This window comes from Ursus arctos, unplaced genomic scaffold (genome assembly GCF_023065955.2).
Source record: "Ursus arctos isolate Adak ecotype North America unplaced genomic scaffold, UrsArc2.0 scaffold_2, whole genome shotgun sequence".
Taxonomy (NCBI): Eukaryota; Metazoa; Chordata; class Mammalia; order Carnivora; family Ursidae; genus Ursus; species Ursus arctos.
The window spans coordinates 54404001-54422623 of NW_026622874.1; the positions used below are offsets into that span (position 1 = coordinate 54404001).

Sequence of the window (18623 nt, forward strand, 5' to 3'; positions counted from 1 at the left end):
TATACACAACAGTAATCGTTATTCACTTTTTTAAAAGAGTTGTCAGGATAGTTATTTCCCGGTAAGAATTCTTCGAAACGAACTTAAACTCATAATTTACATTTTCTCCTTAACTGTTATTAAATATGCATTTAAGGAAGCCCCCAGGGACCTGATCGATCTCACTGTCTTGTACTTACCATGGCTTTCAGCCACGTACAGAGTGTGGGCGGAAGTCTGGCCAGCAGCTCCATTCCTTCCCTCGTCTGGGTGTGGAGGAGCGCGTGAGCCAGTCTCTGCCCTGTTAACACCAGCAGCTGCGAGGCCAGGACCTCCCTGTCATGAACTTGGAGAATGGCCTGAGGAGATGAGCAGGGACAAGCGTGTATACAGTAAGAGCTAACAGACGTGCTTAGTTTAGGAAAGGCTTTGCCAGTGAAGAGGTTCTAGGTCATTTCTGAGCCGTGGCCATGTATACAACCAAAACCAAAAAGTCCAAATAATTTAGCATTCAAAATTCACATTTCTGCTCATCCCCTAATTTTTCTCATTCCCTAATATCTCGATTCAGTATGACTCTAAGAGGCATTTTTCAAGTTTCTGGCAAAGGGAATTAAATCACATCATGACTGCTTAAAACCTTCTAATGGCTTCTGAGTACGCCGTGAGTAACCGTGCGCTACGAGACCCGGGGTGTGCCTCCCGCCCACGTCCCCACCTCGTCTCTGACTTGGGTGTCCTTGCCTGCTACGGACGGCCCACCGTACCGGCCCTCAAGCTCAGTTCCGCCCGCTCGCTGTGTGACTGGCTGCGGCTGATCCCTGGGCGCTCAAGTCAGCTGCTCCCCTGACCACCGTACGGTGGTCGCTCCTGTCTATTCACATGATCCTGTTCTTCACAGTGTCTGCCACGCAGCACGAAATTGAGCACGCCTGCGACGCGGTCATTTGGGCGTCTGACTCTTGATTCTGGCTCAGTCATCATCTCAGGGTCGTAAGATCGAGACCCACATCGGGCTCTCTGCTGGGCATGGGGCCTGCTGAAGTTTCTCTCTCTCCTGCTCCCTCTACCCCCCACCCAGCTCCCCCTGCTTGCATGCTCTCCAAAAACAAAAAAATCAGCATGCCTTTCTGCTCCTCTCAGCAGACCATCAACTGCATGAGGAAGGAATCCTGTCTGTTTGGGGTACTGCTCTGCCCCTTTGCACAGAACAGGCTGGCACACGAGGAGTTTATTAAACACAGACCAGGAACAGGAATTTGATGACAGTTTTATATTTTAACATTCTGTTGTTTTTGTGCCTAGAAGTCCTAACAAAAGGAAGAGCAAAAAGCTTTACTGGAGACTTACCTTAAGAGTCTTTACTCCAGCTATACTGTCTGTGACTTGAGCCCCCACCTCACATGCACAGGCGCCATTACCTCTTCTCCTAAGTGGTCCACACCGTAGTTGTAGAGCTCCCCCACGTAATGCCTCCGAATAACATCTTCGCTAACTTGAAGGTGATGAGCCAGATCCACGGCTAGAACGGGCCAATCTTGGTCTTTCCCGAAAGGAGCGGACGGTGCTTCTTCTGAGGACTCTTTGTCCTTCACGACTGAATGCTGGGCCTGGACGGCCGCACTAACGACTTTCAGTAAGAACTTGCCAACGGAGAAGGACACAGCACCGTCAGTGTGCGTCATTAAAAAATGTCTAAATCACAATAATCAGCTTTCCTGTCAATGAGGGTGGCTTTTCCATTGAAATTACTCATCAAAAACGTATAATTAAAAATTATCTTTCAAGAATACTTTGGAAGTGGCCATCCTTCAAGGCCAGCCAAATTTTTTATTTACTACTTTCTTCTGAGAGACAAAAATAAAATGCAATAACTGTAACTCACCTGTTGTCGTACAGAAATAAAATTTGGATCCATTTCCCCACTGGGTAATAACTGAATTGAAGTTAGGTCTTTGAAGAATGCATTTTTTCCCTAAAGAGAAAGAAAAGACCAAGAAAACGATGAGTGTGGATTGTTATTAAGGACAGGACAAAAGAAGATTTAAAAAATTAAGTCCTCTAATCAATAACTCCTGGTTGATTCTTCTCCTTGAACAGTAACATTGTAGAATTTTATTCATTTAATTTTTACAGCGATCACCTAGTATGTGGTAGGCAGCCTTGGAGGCACGACCCCTGTTCCTCCTGGACCACATGCCGAGTTGTCCCCTTCCCCGGACACGGCTGCGCTCGCTGCCGGCAAACGAGGCGGACGCTGGCGGGCCGCCTTCCGGAGTAGATCACGGAAGGACTGCAGCCCTGCCCCGGGTGCTCTATTCACCGTGCCTCGCCCGAGGGAAGCCGGCCGCCCTGGTGGGCCCTGCCTGTTTTGGAGAGGTGCGTGCGGTGAGAACAGTCTTGCCCCCAGTCATGTGAGCTTGCAGGTGGATCCCCATGCCTCCCCCCGTGGGGGCTTGAGATGGAACTGCAGCCCCGGCTGAAACCCTAACTGCAGACTCAGGAGAGACTCTGAGCCAGAGGCACCTAAAGAGGGGGGCCATTCCCGACCCACAAAATGTTTTCAGCCACTAAAAGCCGAGATGATTGTTACACAGTAATGGATAACTAAGACATAGCGTGCACCCTGCACCCTTTCACACACGCTTGTTCAGCTGTTGGAAGACACCCTGTTTAAGAGAGCAGGTATCTGAAGAGCCAAAGCAGAACATCAGAAAGTTGGGTTTCAGAAGTTCCTTGGAAGGAAATGTGATACAGAGCAAAGAGCACTGGCCTGGGGAAGTTGGAAAGGCCCAGGCTCTCGTCCCAGGCCTACCGCTTCCCACTAGGTCATCCGGGTTTACGAACGACCCCACTGTCCCTGGCTGCTGTGTCTCCCCCCACAGTCAGTCACCCCAGGTACCTTCTAATGGACTCTCTAGACGGAACTGTCTAGGACTGTAGGTCATCTAGTGTGACCGGAAGTTAGGATAAAGCTCCTCATCCTTTAGTGATGAGAAACAGACCTCCCAGGGCAACGCACTGCAATCTGGACATCACTGGCCGAAAGTTTTTCCACAAGGGGGCGCCTGGGTGGCTCAGTCAGTTGAGCGTTTGCCTTCGGCTCACATCATAATCCCAGGGTCCCAGGATCGAGCCCCGAGTCGGGCTCCCTACTCGGTGGGGAGTCTGTTTTTCCCTCTGCCCCCCTCCCTGGCTCTCTCTTCCCCTCTCTACCTCAAATAAATAAATAAAATCTTAAAAAAAAAAAAAAAAAAGGTTTTCCACATCCTCACCCACCCGGTCTGTCACTATAGTTTCCACCTGCAGTCTTCGTTATTACAAGGGTCTGCCCTACACGAGGGCCTTTGGGGTGGGGACGTGTGCGCACCTCCGTAACACCACTCAGGACTCACTGCGTTGCACACTGCTAAGCCCTTCCCGTGCGGCAGGTCACTCCCCCCACAGCAACCAGAAGGAAGGCCCTGGAATCAGCACGTGGGAATGCGAAGGCGGAGGCTCTCGGGAACACAGGAAGACCACCGGGCAGAGCTAGGGTCCCGACTCCCTAGACAGCCGCGCTGCCCGTGCGCGTGGGGCAGGCGCTCTCGGGCCCGCAGCTCGATGCGGGTGGAGACCGACAGCACCGCCGCGCCTGCCCCATTCCGATGTGCTCCGCTTCACAGATGCCCTTTCTGAGGGGAGGACTGAGCAAGGCACTTCATTTCGGCTTTTCTTTAAACAAATAAACTAGGGGCCTAGTGATGGCTAGGAATGGACAGATGCGAGTTAAGGAAGGACTGACAAGAAGGGCTCAGAGTCCGTGTGGGGCTTGGGGAGAAGCGAGCTGGAAAGCTTCAAGGCCCCTGTCCGCCCAGCACACGAGCGAGCGCCGGCCCCTCGGGGGTTTAGGAGGAGCCGCGGTGTAGGTCAAGGGCAGGGGGCCTGAGGGGTGGAGGTGTGTTAGATAGCAGGTGTCTGAAGTCACACAGCACATCCGAAGAGTTGACAGAAATACACGCTTCAGGGGCATCTGGGGGGTGCAGTCTATTAAGTGTCTGACTCTTGATTTCGGCTCAGGTCACGATCTCAGGGTCGTGAGATCGAGCCGCGTGTCAGGCTGTGTGCTCAGCACAGAGTCGGCTTGAGGATTCATTCTCCCTCTCCGTCTGCCCTTTCTGCTCGTGCTCATGTGCGCACGCTCTCTCTCTCTCAAACAAATAAATCTCAAAAAAAAAAAAAAAAAGAAAAAAACAGAAATACATGCTTCCAATTCAGATTGACAGGTCAGGCCTGGAGATACCCAAGAGGGAGAAAAGGGTCTATCCGAGAATATGCAGAACGGGAACGGCAGAGAGCTGACAGGGCACGACTCTGGAACCGCAAGAGTGAAGGGAAGCCAGATTTACAGGCAACCTGGCAGAGAACAGCGAGCAGACAGCCCACAGCGAGTAACCCACACGTCCCAGAAGTACTGAGCAACTTCGATGAAAGAAGACGGTCCTGCTTGTCCTGCCCGCGCCTGCCAAACGCTCGGTTCCGAGACGGCTCTGGAGGCCTCCGAGGTCCTCACCTTACTATCGAAGAGTGAGAGCGGCTTCACGGTCTTCAGAGCAAACCTCATGACCGCATAGAGGACGGAGCAGAGGACGGAGTGGTGCTCCACCAGCGGGTAGTGGACGTGCTTCTGCTCCAGGGCCAGCTCCACTATGGAGATCGGTCCTTCGACCGTGAGCCACGCGTCCTCCGTATCCAGGACAGGCGCCTGCATTTCATCCCGGCTTACGTCGGCCTGCGTGTGGAGACCGGAGAACCGCGTCCAGAATTGGAGAAATAAGAGCTTGCAAGTAAACATCTTAACGTGCTTACAAAGAGGAAAGTGCAAATCCCTCGTCTCCCCAGGCCCCCAAGGTACAACAAAAAAATCAGATCTAATTCTTTGTAAGAAACCACTATTTGGGGGGCTTAAGTCACAACTTAGAAATGAATAAATGAGAAAAACCTCTTTCTAGAGTCCTTTCTTAAGTCCAATGATTTTAAAAAACATTTAAGAATGTTTTAAAAACATCTAAGTATCTTAGAGTTCAGAATGAAAAGACACCTCTTTTACCTCCATCAAAGTCTGAAGAAGATCCAGGCAGGAGCCGAGGAAAGAGGTCATGGCTGTGTCGCTCATCCCCACATCCTGTTTGTAAAATGGAACACGATTAGCGCCTGCAGCAAACCTGCTACGGTTACCATCAGAAAAATCAAGAACAGGGGCGCCTGGGTGGTGCAGTCATTAAGCGTCTGCCTTCGGCTCAGGGCGTGATCCCGGCGTTCCGGGATCGAGTCCCACATCGGGCTCCTCGGCTAGGAGCCTGCTTCTTCCTCTCCCACTCCCCTGCTGTGTTCCCTCTCTCGCTGGCTGTCTCTCCATCACATAAATAAATAAAATCTTTAAAAAAAAAAAAAAAAAAGAAAAGAAAAATCGAGAACAGAACACAGCACAGCTCTGCGACGGGCTCCATGCCGAAGAGACGGGCAAGGCTTTGAAAGTCAAGGCACTGGTACATTTTAGTTCCTTTCCTGAGATTCAACGGATTTTAAAATGAGGCTTTAGGAAAGATGGTACCGCTACGGACTTCACAAAAGCTGGTGTAAAGACGGGGCGCCATCAGTTGCCACGGATCATGGCACTGCGGCTCGCGGACAAGCTCGCTAAGGCACGAGTGTCACCGTGCGTGCTAAGACGTCACATGGCAGCCCACCCTGAGAAGTCGTCAGAAAACAGCCTGGTCTGGCTGCAGAGCGTCCTTCAGGGACGGAACTGAACCTTCTGAACAAAACCAGAATCCCCAAGTCCGTGAACCAAATACCACACTCGTGCTGGGGGTGACGGGTCATTCCTGTTGGCTCCAAGGTGCCCCTGCATTCACCATCTTCTTTAAACCAACAACTGATAAATCCCTCACATCCTAAGTAATTCATCCTTGCGTCATTCACAGGGGTGTGTGTGTGTGGGCGTGTGCGTGCGTGTGTGTGTACACACACATACAACCGCAGTCCCAGCCACTCTCAGGAGCACAGCAGCAGAAATCTCCCACGGTGGGTTGTCAGGACTATGGGCCTAGCATGGCTGGATTCACGTGTCCCCGGATTTCCTCAGGTGTCTGTAATAAGAGTATTTCAAAGTTCTGAGCAAAAGTTAGCACCTCAAACAGAAGCCCAGTGTCTGTGGGCTGGGATCTTATTGAACAGACCATTTGTACAATGGTTATTATATAAAGTAGCTCAATTCCCTCATGAATCTGCTTCCATGGGACACTGGGTGTTGCTGTTAATAAATTTCTAGTTGGAAGGTCTCTGACAACCTGGAAAAGTAAATTAAAAGTGGCCATAGTTCACGACCAGTTTCCTTAACATGGTATTGTCTTTCCATGCTTCTCATCTCCTGATCCGTCATCAAAACAGTAAAAGGCAAAGTCCACCCCTGCCGTGAGTAAGGGGCAACGTGAGGCGCGGGACGGACAGCTCGACATCTGGTGAAGGGAGATCCACTTACCCTTCGGCATAGCCTGTCCTTTGGTGATTTTCCAACCTAAGAAAATAGGACACAAAATTTATTTATTTAACAATTTAAATAAAAAGGCATTACTATGGTACTATGGTATGGGGAGTAAAAGTAAGCAAATGAAAAAAATAGAAACTCAGCTATAAATAAATGTTGGTTCTACTCATTTATAACACAACACAATGAACTTTGTGGTGGAACTTAAAAACAGATTAAGAAAAATATATCCCTGGGCTCACAATCCTTTTCAAAAATAGATATTTTTGAATTAAAAAAAAAAAAAAGAAACCTCTAAAAATCTGGTCCTTACTTTGTACAAATAACTGTTGCCTTAAAACCCAGAACCAAACTCAAGATTATGAATAAAGAGCAGCTAAGAATTTGCTTGTTGATAAAGATACACGATAATGTTAAGTGGTCAGAAAGAAGGAAAAACAATCTAGTGCAGACAGAAGTTATATTCCGAGCTCAGAAACAGGCTGATTTTCTCGATTCAGTAAGTCCTTGGTGAGCTCTACTTCATACAGCGTAATGAGAGGGAGATGCAAGTTCTGCTCTTCGGGAACAGGACTTGATGTGAATTCCCAGGAGGCAGGAGATCGGTCAAGGGAGACGAGACTCCAGCACCAAAGACTCTTCGCCTCGTCACCTCTCACTGAGATCACTGCAATGGCCCTCAAACAACTGTGCTCGGCCCATCCCAATCCCAGCCATGTTTCATGGTTGCCAGAATCATCTTTAAAATGCAAATCTGAACATATCATTCCTCTGCCTAAAACTGCCCGAGTGACTTCAAGAAAAAACAGCAGCTCCCACATATTGAGCCCTCACGCTACGCGCAGTTTACGCAGAGTGTTAGGAAACCCCGAATCCACAGCCCGCACAGGAAATACTTCAAGCTCTGCTTCCCACTCCTTCCTCCGGCCTGTGCTTCCAGCGCACGAAGCTCCTCGCAGCCCTGAGCCAAACACGGATTCTGCTGGAATACGTTTCCTTCTCACCCACTGCTTCCTATGTACTCACTCATCCTCCACAGGTCAGCTCAGAAGCCGTCCCTCTGTCTCGGTATTTACGTCCGCTTCTCAGCCCCCAAAGCACCCTATTTACCTTTTAGCCTGTGAGTCCTTGGAGGGCAGGGGCTGGGACTTTTGGCTCTGCAACCAGAGCACCCAGCACAGTCCTTGGCACATAAGAGATTCTTATAATAAATATTTATCGAAGGAATCCTCAAAACTCTCTGCCTCCTAGTTCAGGACTGTTTACATTCAAATCCAAGTTGTGAGGCTCAAGCGGGGCCGTCGGTGTGAGAACGCTATGAAACTCAACAGTAACACACACGTAAAAGGCTTCGCACGACTGTTCTCCCGAAGACAGCAGTCAGAGGTGAAGGAGAACAGAAGCCATCAGCAAGGCCAAAAGGAGTGAGTTGGAAAGAGGAGAACCACTGAAGCGGGCAAGGAAGAGGAGCACTGGGGGGAAATCACATTTAACTAGAAAAACATGTTACCAGTGACAGCAAAGTAAGCATTTTCAGTGGACCTGTGGCCCAAAGTGGGTCTCAGTGTAGTGCTCGTGGTTTGGGAATGTCTGCCAGTGTACATTTGAAAGAACATGTTGCCATAGTGGTAACTCCCCGGACACCCACTTAGCTGATGCCAGATGAACCTACATTCTCGCCAGGCCTGGGGGCACATGCCCAGGACCCCGAGCACCCAGCTGGGGGGCAGACGGCTAGTCCCCGCGGGCTCGCAGCTTCTGCTCCCGCCAGCTGAATTCCGTGCCCACGTATGATGTCTGTGCCTAAAGCTACTGACGCTGGTTGTAATATGTAATAATGTAATTATGTCACTTAATTAAGTAACTGATAAGACGTGAGTGAGAAAAAAAAAGGGAGTTGTTATACGAACACTAGGTTGAATGCTTTAAAAGGCTGCACGGAGTAGCTGACTCCTAGCTTTACTGGAGTAGCGGCAGATGAAGCAACTACAGAGACGAGGGCATAAATTTTAAAAGCTAACGATTTTGCACTCAGACTGCATCACCACTTTATAAAGAAATGGGCTCTAGAAATCACATGCAAGGCATTAAGGGTGAGTTTTCTGTAGGAAAACCAAAGTAGGACGGCGGTGGACCCCATTCAAAGAAAACATCTTGGTTCTACATCCAAAGATTGAGGAGTTAATGTACATTCGTACACTTTAACCAAAAATGTGCAAATCCTTCTCTCAATCAAGCACAAGTCCCACTCTCTTTGCTTAAGAGGCTTTTAAAGGAAAGTACTCTCGAGGATCTGGGAGGTTCTTCTCCAGGTCATCAAAATGCCAGCCCTGGGCATTACATTTAACGGAGCAACAGTACAATGTAATACCAAATAAAAAATAGTCTAACAAGCCCCACTGTGAATAATCTAGTATCCATCAATCAAGGCAACAACATAAACAAGTATATGAAATTTAAATTACCTTACCTTATCCATCAAGTACGTAGCAGCAGAAAACCTTTTCACCAAGAATGTATTCCACATCATCAGAGCAATGCCTAGCATTCAGGGAAAAGGAGTAAGTAGAAGGCTTACCTGTTTTTTCTTTTAGCATACTTAACAAATGACTGTCTTCCTAAAGCTTTATAAAGCTGTATGGGCTATTAGATATCGTGCCTTACATCTTATGTAACATTTGTAAAATTAATGAAAACCTTTCATCTTCAATGATAATCGGAACTGAGCTGCATAAGAGGATATCCAAATGGCCAATAAGCATAAAAAAAGTCCCATATCATTAGTTATGAGAGAAATACAAATTAAAATCACAAAGAAATATCATTATACAACCAACACAAAGGCTGAATTTTTTTTTTTAATGATGGCACCAAGTGTCGGGGAAGATAAGGAAACAACTGGAATGCTCATAGATTGCTGGGGCATCCGAAAGTGGGAAAACCACTTGGAAAAGTGGCCATATCTACGAGAGCTAACGATATGTCTACCATATGACCCAGCAATTCTACCGCATAAAGGAACCCAAAGATACGCATAAGGAGGGTAAGCTGTCTTCGGGGAGAACAGCTTTATCCAAAACAGCCAAACAAGAGAAGCAGCCCAATGTCCCAAACTGATTTTTTTCATATGTAACGACCACATAAAGTGACACATGAGGAAGCATTGGAAAATAAAACAAAATAAATAAACAACCACACAAGAAATGTGGGCTATGGCTAATAAACCATGGCATCAAAATTTCTGAAACTGTTGTCAAGTAGACAGCTTCAGGTGCCATTTCCCATGCGGCCATGACTCCCCGGGCAGCTGCTTCCGTATCCAGGGCTGAGGGCCTCAGGGGGAGGCTGACTCACTGTACAAACGGGCACGTTCCTACTTAAAGAGATGCCAGCCTGCAGTTAGTAGTGACTTAATTTTATCAATTACAGATAGAGTTCTCTAGAGACCCTATTTTCCAAATGAGTCCCTTTAAATCTTTTCTCTTCCCAGGAAGAAGGTAAGATCTAAGAAACGAATAAAAGTTTCAAGTTTTCTTCACATAAAATGAGACATTTTAGAATTTCTCCAATTTGACGCCATACCACCTGCGAGAAGTGGTACCGGAAGAAGAAATACGTGGCTTCCCTGAAATCCCTCACACGGACATCAAGTTGATACCTGCCTCTCATGCGGCTCAACACCGAGGTTCACCACTTAGTAACATAACTAGCCTCGCACCGAGCCCCTCCGTTAATGCTTCCAGAGAAACCCATCTACCTATTTAATAAACCAGCCGCCTGTTTACAATTTCTCCACAATTTGTGACATTCTGTCAAGGAGACATCCGCGGTCCCTGTGTTATGGCAGCCAGGGGACAAGAGTCACATGTATTAAAAGCAGCACAGGTGGTTTGTACCGAATGGTATTCTCTGGCTCTTGGCTACCTAACTTTTTCATGACCAACTTCAGTCCTGAGAAGCCCATGCCTCTTTCCTTGTCTACCTGTCTGTGGCCTAGAAAGAAAATCAGAGGCTTGTGTCTAATATTCTCCTTACTCCTCAGCTCTCATCCTCTTCCGGACAGCACTGCTCCAAGCAGTCAGAAGACAGTCCTGTGCACACCACGACACACACACATACACAGTCACGGGTTCGGAGGCAGGACCACCATATAAAAACGTAACAGAATGTCAGCCCCAAAATTCCTGCCCCTTTTGAATCCACCAGTTATGTGTTGAACGCTTACTTACCATTCTGAACATGTGCATTAAGAATGTGCTTCAAGTGTTCTATTGACCTAACAAAAAAACGTGCTTCCTTACATACAGGGAGAAAAAAAGAGAGAGAGAGAAAAAAAAGAGGTATCATTTAACAGATGTTTCAAATACAAATGGTGACTTCTTACATACATTTCTACATAAAGCTCCCCAAGAATGTGCTGATAAGAACATGGAAGTATTAGGTAAAAGAAAATTTTTCAAAGGAAAATGTCAATGGTCTCTCTTAAATTCACATTATCTATATGATGATTGATACCTAGAAAACCCCAGGTCATATATGCTGACATCTGGAATCAAGAGTCACTGTGGCTTGTACCTAACAGCAGTATTTTCTCTAATAAACATTTGAATTGCACAGAGATGTGGAAACAATGGGCTTACTTCTTCGCAAATATCATTCATTCATTATTCAGCAATTATTTATTGAGCAACTACTAAGCACCAGGCTGTCTGAGGCGCCAGAGATCTGTAATGAACAAAGAGACCCAAATCCTTGCCCTCACTGAGGTTACGTTCTAGCAAGAGAGCTAAATGAATATGGTGAGTAAATTATATAGTAGGTTGGTGATACGTGCCAAGGAGAAAAACTAAAGCAGTGAAGGGAAACATGTCTGAAATTCAACTCCTTCTAATCGAGGTCGTTGTTTACATATGAACACTCCTATATAGCATGTAAAACTGATGAAATTATCCACGTCTGCTCATTTGATAGCTATGAACACGAAACAGATCACCTCTGATAACACATACTAGTGCTAGTGATTTCCCACAGATAATTTCAATTGTTTCGATCCTGATGCAGCTCTGTGTAAAACGGTGGCACTGGGGTGGGGGGTTGGATGGGGCAAGAACTATTTCACAAGAAAAAAAAAAACCACAAGAAAAATGGCCACTTATTTGACACGTAAACAATTTAAATAGTGATAGCACTAACCAAACTGGAAGGCACTATGCATGCATTTTCTCTAGAAACTGCTACAATCCTGCAAGTCAGCTACAGTCCTCAGTTACTTTTAGTAGAAAAATCAAGAACAAAGGGTTCAGAAATGTTCCCAGAGGTCATACAGCTGGTGAGTAGAGGCAATGGGGCTTGACCTCAGCTCCGTGTCTGCAAGCTGCCTTCAGTTTATAAGGAATGACGTAAAACAGTTTTCTTCTTACATATCACTTTGTTAGATCTGAATTTGGCATTATCTATTCAGATCTGAGAAATTATTATGCTCTTATTATAGTGCTAACATTCTTTTTTCTTGTAGGAAAAATCTTCATTTTAGTAGAGAGCCCAAACACAATTACCATTCAGGCCGCAGAGCAGACCCCTGAAGAGGGTGACTCGAGGGCCATCAAGAGGGTCCCCCTGTGCTAAAATCACTTTTTGGTCAAGATTTAATTGATCAAAACCATTCCTTTGTTTAAAGCACTTTTTTAAAAAAATTTTTTTCCTTTAACATGTAAGTGATCACGTATTAAAGACAACATTTTTTTTGGAAGAAGAGTATCATTAATTAATATATTAATGTGAATTAGGTCATCGGTGAGATTTTTTCTTCAAAGTGCAACCTGACAAAGGACCATGAAGTATTTTGCTTTAAGAGGGATAATTTACCCGAGCACTGACTAGGGAGACCTAAATGAAGGACTTATCAGGAAAGAGCAATATCCACCCTATGTTTTTACATCTTACTTAATCCTGGCATCAATCCTGAAGGACTGGCACCTTCATTAAGACAAAAAGGTGGAGGGAGAAACAAACAGGTTCAGAGATTCAGTGGCTGGCCCGAACCCAGACACTTGTCAGAAATTCAGCTGGGACCCAAATCCAGGTCTCCTGCTCCCCGGCTTGGGGCCCTTCTCCCTATTCTGCTTCCCAACTATTATTGTCCTGGGAGAGAAAGTGGCAGAAGATGGTGCCCCAGCAGAGAGCTGAAAAGGCAATTAGGTTAACCCTGGACTAGAGTCAGCCTTGTAGACAGCATGGCTTTCTCAATTTTTCTGAGACAAACGTAAGAGAAGTGACAAACACAGGGATATCTAGACAAGTAGACATCAGGTTAACGTCAGGATCCTCGCCCTGGCTTTTATCATGACGACTGCGATATTGAAAAGTTTCTACTAAGTAGGTGTCATCTCATGTAGGAATTCAAAAGGAAATAAAAAATATACTTATCACAACCTAACTAGGAGCGGGGCAAAACACACTGGCTTTAAAGACAAAGAAACCCAGCCTTAAACCCTGGCCCAGACTTTGATTTAGCAGTGTGCCCCAGGGCATGGAAATGAACTTCTTTGAGCCTAGTTTTCTCTTCACCAGAGTGGGGTAGCGACAATGCCCACACCTCACAGGTTCTCTGTGAGGACTGAGAGAGAATGCATGAAAAGTCTAGCACAGCTCCTAGTACAGAAGCATCCCGAAGGGATAAAGAAAGGGGGGGGTAATCAGAAGGGGGAATGAAACATGAGAGACTATGGACTCTGAGAAACAAACTGAGGGCCTCAGAGGGGAGGGGGGTGGGGGAATGGGATACGCTGGTGATGGGTAGTAAGGAGGGCACGTATTGCATGGTGCACTGGGTGTTATACGCAACTAATGAATCATCGAACTTTACATCGGAAACCGGGGATGTACTGTATGGTGACTAACATAATATAATAAAAAATCTTTAAAAAAAAAAAAAAAAAGCAGCATCCCAAAGGGGAAAAGTCCAGTGTTTACAATAAGTTACTGAATTCAACAGTCCCACACATGTACAGCACGAGCACAACAGAATTAACAGGAAAGAAGTGGCGAGAATCTTACCTCTGGATCTTTATTCCACTGAACAACATACTCCCAACAGCAATGTGCGTGCAACACGTCTAGCTCAAGGCTACAAGGAAACTGCTTATAGGCTAAATGCAGCAAGTCTGAAAGCCACAAGAGTGACAGATTTATTATTCTTTCCTTAACAAAGACTCAGCCACAACCGCTCCACTCTGGATTGCACGTCTCCATACTTATGGGTTACCTGGTATAGCTCCTAGGTTCATGTCCACCTCTGACACTTCAAGTAAACCTCTGTTAATACCTTCTTTGGGTTCATCTGGGTTTTCTGCATCTCTTTCTTTATTAGCCAGTTTTAATACTTCAGGGCTGAAGTCCTGTTTAAATATCCACTTGGCTACACTGTCTGCAATACCACCTACAGTTTGGAGATAAGAAAGAAAATGAAAATTGAGTGTTCACCGAAGACAGCACGGGCACGTGGGATATCTGATACCTAAGGGCATCTCTACAGTCTCATATTAGATAAATATAAATGCAAATACTTATTTGTCTGTATACCACATAGCCTCTATTTCCACAAATTCAAAATATACTTTACCGATACAGATGAAGGGATGAATACATCTTTAAAACACTTTCATTTATTCATTTTTTTAAAAAAGATTTTATTTGAGAGAGAGAGGGAGTGAGAGAGCACAAGCCGGGGGAGGGGCAGAAGGAGAAGACGACTCCCCGCTGAGCAGGGAGCCCGACACGGGGCTCAATCCCAGGACCCCGGGATCATGACCTGAGCCGAAGGCAGACAATGGACTGAACCACCCAGGTGCCCCCTAAAGCACTTTCATTTAAATACAAGCAAAACAGCCTGATTAGCATGATACCTGTCTAGGCTTCTTAGGGTAACATACTACTTTGTCTACACGGAATATTTATGGGCAAAATTTTGCCACGTCTAAGAAACATGATGCACTGGAGGAGATAATGCTAAGTGAAATAAGTCAAGCAGAGAAAGACAACTATCATATGGTTTCTCTCATCTATGGAACATAAGAACTAGGAAGATCGGTAGGAGAAGAAAGGGATAAAGAAAGGGGGGGTAAACAGAAGGGGGAATGAAGCATGAGAGACTATGGACTCTGAGAAACAAACTGAGGGCCTCAGAGGGGAGGAGTGTGGGGTATCGGGACAGGCTGGTGATGGGTAATAAGGAGGGCATGTATTGCATGGTGCACTGGGTGTTATACGCAACTAATGAATCATGGAACTTTACATCAAAAACCAGGGATGTACCATATGGTGACTAACATAGTATAATAAAAAAATATTATTATTAAAAAAAAGAAAAAGGGAAACACCCAGCATTTAAAATGCATCTTTATGTAGGCCAGGGTTGGCCCTTACAGCTATTTCTCTACATACAAGATATAACATCAGAGTTACAAGGGTGTTTTCCAACGTGCTTCAAAAAAAAAAAGAAAGAAACATGATGCTACCCCACGTTCCGATCATTGACATAGGCTAAAAAATTCTAAATGCAAACTGAAAAAACAAGACAAAGAGTCCTATTTCTTACCTACAACAAACTATACATTCTTCTAGAATTTACCCAAACCTTTTCTTTCTTCCTATTCTGATTCAAATATAAACCTTTCCACAAAAAAAGAATGTTTCACAGTAAAATCACAAGTATCAGTGATAATAAATGGCAGCAGTGTGCTGGGGACTCCAATTTCTTATGTTTGACTTTCAAATCATTTGGTAATTTCCATTCCAGAATCAAGCCCTTGATTATATTGCTTAGGTTAATATCACAATGATGGTCCTACCCTATCAGCAGGTAGCAGCAAGGAGTGTAGAGTTTACAATTTAAAATTTTTCACAAGCCTTTAAAAAAAAAAATTAAACTTAAAAAAAAAGTTTCCATTTGCACAGAGTATCTTTTCCCATCCCTTCACTTTCAGCGTCTGTGTGTCCCTTCATGTAAAGTGAGTGTCAAGGCAGCACATATATGGGTCTTTTTTTTTTTAACCCATTCAGCTACCTCCTGTCTTTTGATGGGAGAATTTAGCACAATTAAAGTAATTACTGGTAGGTGTTGCGTGTTGCCATGTTAATTGTTCTCTGGCTGCTTTCATAGTTCCTCTGTTCCTTTATTCTCCTCTTGCTCTCCCCTGTTTTGAGCACACTGGTCCCTTCTTCTCCTTCACCTAGTCTGCCACTGAAGCCTCTAGCATATACTGAGTTCAGTTATTGTGTTCTTCAGCTCCGTGATGTCTACTTGGTACTTTCCTTTATCTCCCATCTCCGTGGAGTTATCACTGTGTTCATCCATTCTTCTCCCCAGTTTGGTGAGCATTTTTAGGACTATAACTTTGGACTGTGTATCAGGTAAATGGCTTATATCCATTTGATTAAGGTTTGTTTTTTCCTGAAGTTTTATCTTGCTCTTTCCCTTGGAACACAGTTCTCTATGTCTACCTCTTGCTTGACTCTTTGTGTCAGTTCCTACACAGTAGATGGAACCACCTCTTCCAGTCCTGAAGGAGAAGCCTTGTGTAGGAGACAAAACTTGTCGTTCAATCCTGCCTTAGCTCTTGGTTGTCTCGCAAACCTCTGTGCTTATCCAAGCAGCCTAGGAGATTTTTCACAGCTCCCAGTAGCTGAGAATGGGCCAAGGCCTGCCAGTGTCCCATAACGGAGGATCTTTTTTTTTTTTTTTTAAGATTTTATTTTATTTATTCGACAGAGATAGAGACAGCCAGCGAGAGAGGGAACACAAGCGGGGGGAGTGGGAGAGGAAGAAGCAGGCTCATAGCGGAGGAGCCTGATGTGGGCCTCGATCCCACAACGCCGGGATCACGCCCTGAGCCAAAGGCAGATGCTTAACCGCTGTGCCACCCAGGCGCCCCCATAAGGGAGGATCTTAACACTGACGTCAGGCTTACTGGAAGCCAGAACCTCAGGCATCAGCTTTTTTTTTTTCTTTTATTTATTTGAGTGAGAGAGAGAGAGAGAGAGGGTTAGGGAGAGCACACGAGCCCAAGTGAGAAGGGCAGAGGGAGAAGGAGAGAGAATCTCAAGCCGACTCCACACTGAGCACAGAGCTCACAGTGGGGCTCAATCTCACGACCCTGAGATCACGCCCTGAGCCGAAACCAGGAGTTGGACAAGTACTTAACCGACTGAGCCACCCAGGCAACCTGTCAGGCATCAGCTTTTAAAAGTATGAGGTATCTACAGTCCCGCAGGACCACAGGCATAAGCTCCCCCGGCCACCAGAGCCAGGCGATCTGGAGGTGTCCCCAGGGTGGCAGTCAGAGCTCCAAACCAGCGTAGAAGCTCTTTCTGGGTTATCCTGGCAAACCGGGACAAGGCTGAAGGCAAGCACCAACACGGCATCCACAGCCTGCGTTCCTTGAGAGCAGCTCCGGAGGCCACTACGTGCGTGCTAACGCCTCCGCTTGGGCTGGAGCTTACGAGTCTTATAAAGAAGAAAAGTTAACTAAATAAAAATCTATAAATACACGGGTATTTATAAATCCAGGAATACAGACATTCCAGTATCAAATGCTGACAGAGCTGCTGGTGAAAAGAAAGTACACCAAGACAATTAAAAATGTACGATGCTTATGGTCCTGCAGGATATAAGCACAAGAACCCCATGTTTCCAGGATAGTAGAAAATGATAAATCACATAAAAGGTATGAAGTTCTGTGGAAACTAGGAGGAAGAAGAGAAAATTTGCAGCTAGCGGATCATGAGCAGTTTCTTAGAGGAGGTGGCATTTGAGCTGGGCCTTCAAAGAGGAGTAAGTACAATTTAGAATCCAGAATGGGACAGGTGGGGAGAGGGAAGGGGACAGGCTCAGACCCAGAGAGGGGAACCACACGGATGCTTCATTTGAACCATAATCAAGCAACAAGCAAGAAATGGAAAAATGGGTTAGAGTCAAAGCCAAAAGTTCTTAGAGAACCAGTTTCTATTTGTTCCAGAAGTTCTCGAATTTCTTAAGTCTCAGAATCCCCTTAAACTCTTAAAAATTACTGACAATCCCAAGAACTTTAGCTTATGAGTTATATTTATTCATATTCATAGTATTAGTTAAAATTGAGAAAATTTTAAAATATTTTTAATTCATTTTTAAATACAAATAATAAACCTACTACATGTTAATAACATTTTATGAAAATATAGTTCCCAAAGCAAGAAAAGACGTTTAGTGAGAGGAGTAACACTACAACCTTTGCAAATCTCTTCAACTGTCTAGCTTATATCTGGATTCTCCAGTCAGCTTCCACATTCCATCTACTGGGATCTGTTGTTGTGGCTGAAGTACAGGAGGAAAAGCCAGCCTCCCACCAACCAGAAGTCGGAAAAGGGAGGGCTCTGGAGGTCCTCTGACCACTCTGAGAAGCACGGCTAATTCTCTAAAGCAGGGGGAGGTAGTGCGGATTCCTGAGCAGGGAATGGACAGAATCAGACTCTGAGAAGATTAACTGAGAAAAAGTATGTGGTGGGTTACTTTTAATTTTTTAAAAATCTAAATGTATTTCTCTTTCCCAGTCCTTTCAGTCATGTCTATAAAACCCACCAGAAACGCCCACCCCCCACACACGTAAATCTGCAGGTGCAACACTCAAATACGCTCCAGCCTACCTTTTCCTCCTGCCAGCAACTTTTTGACAGAAAGCCTCGGCAGTGGCTCGGCCTGCAGTGATGACGGCTTGGAGGCCGGCGAGTTGGCCTTGCTGTGGAGCAGAGTCTGAAGGATGAGACAGTCCTCCAGCTGCTTCAGCAGGAGCTTCCAGTATTCAGTGTCAAGAGAAAGGGCCTCCCAGGAATCGGTGAGGGCCTCGGAATCAGCACCCAAAACTGTCTGGGAAAACTAACAGAAAATGCACTGGTGATGCGCTGGCAAAGATTCTGGATCAACAGTCACTTGAACGAGCTTTTAACTTGAAAGCTGAGGGACCGTCAGGCTACGTCACGAAACAATACACAGATGCTATTTCACAAATATCACTACTTGGCTGGATGGAACATGAGTGACAAGAGGGGACTGGAGACTCGGGGGCAACCGTGACAGAGTCTG

The 18623-nt window shown here is 45.6% G+C and overlaps 1 protein-coding gene across 3 annotated transcripts in view; it reads right to left on the reverse strand.

Annotated features, from left to right (window-relative positions):
• Window positions 1-18623, reverse strand: part of RAB3GAP2 (RAB3 GTPase activating non-catalytic protein subunit 2) — a 97776-nt gene that overhangs the window by 3264 nt on the left and 75889 nt on the right. For all 3 annotated transcript variants that reach the window (XM_026517306.4, XM_044390665.3, XM_026517307.4), the window contains 11 exons: window positions 18188-18416; window positions 13773-13946; window positions 13565-13671; window positions 10738-10804; window positions 8979-9049; window positions 6503-6538; window positions 5069-5143; window positions 4532-4750; window positions 1865-1954; window positions 1401-1622; window positions 180-338 (listed from right to left, as the gene is read on the reverse strand). In XM_026517306.4, coding sequence (XP_026373091.3) covers window positions 180-338; window positions 1401-1622; window positions 1865-1954; window positions 4532-4750; window positions 5069-5143; window positions 6503-6538; window positions 8979-9049; window positions 10738-10804; window positions 13565-13671; window positions 13773-13946; window positions 18188-18416 — 1449 coding nt within the window. The remainder of the gene's footprint in view (window positions 1-179; window positions 339-1400; window positions 1623-1864; window positions 1955-4531; window positions 4751-5068; window positions 5144-6502; window positions 6539-8978; window positions 9050-10737; window positions 10805-13564; window positions 13672-13772; window positions 13947-18187; window positions 18417-18623) is intronic.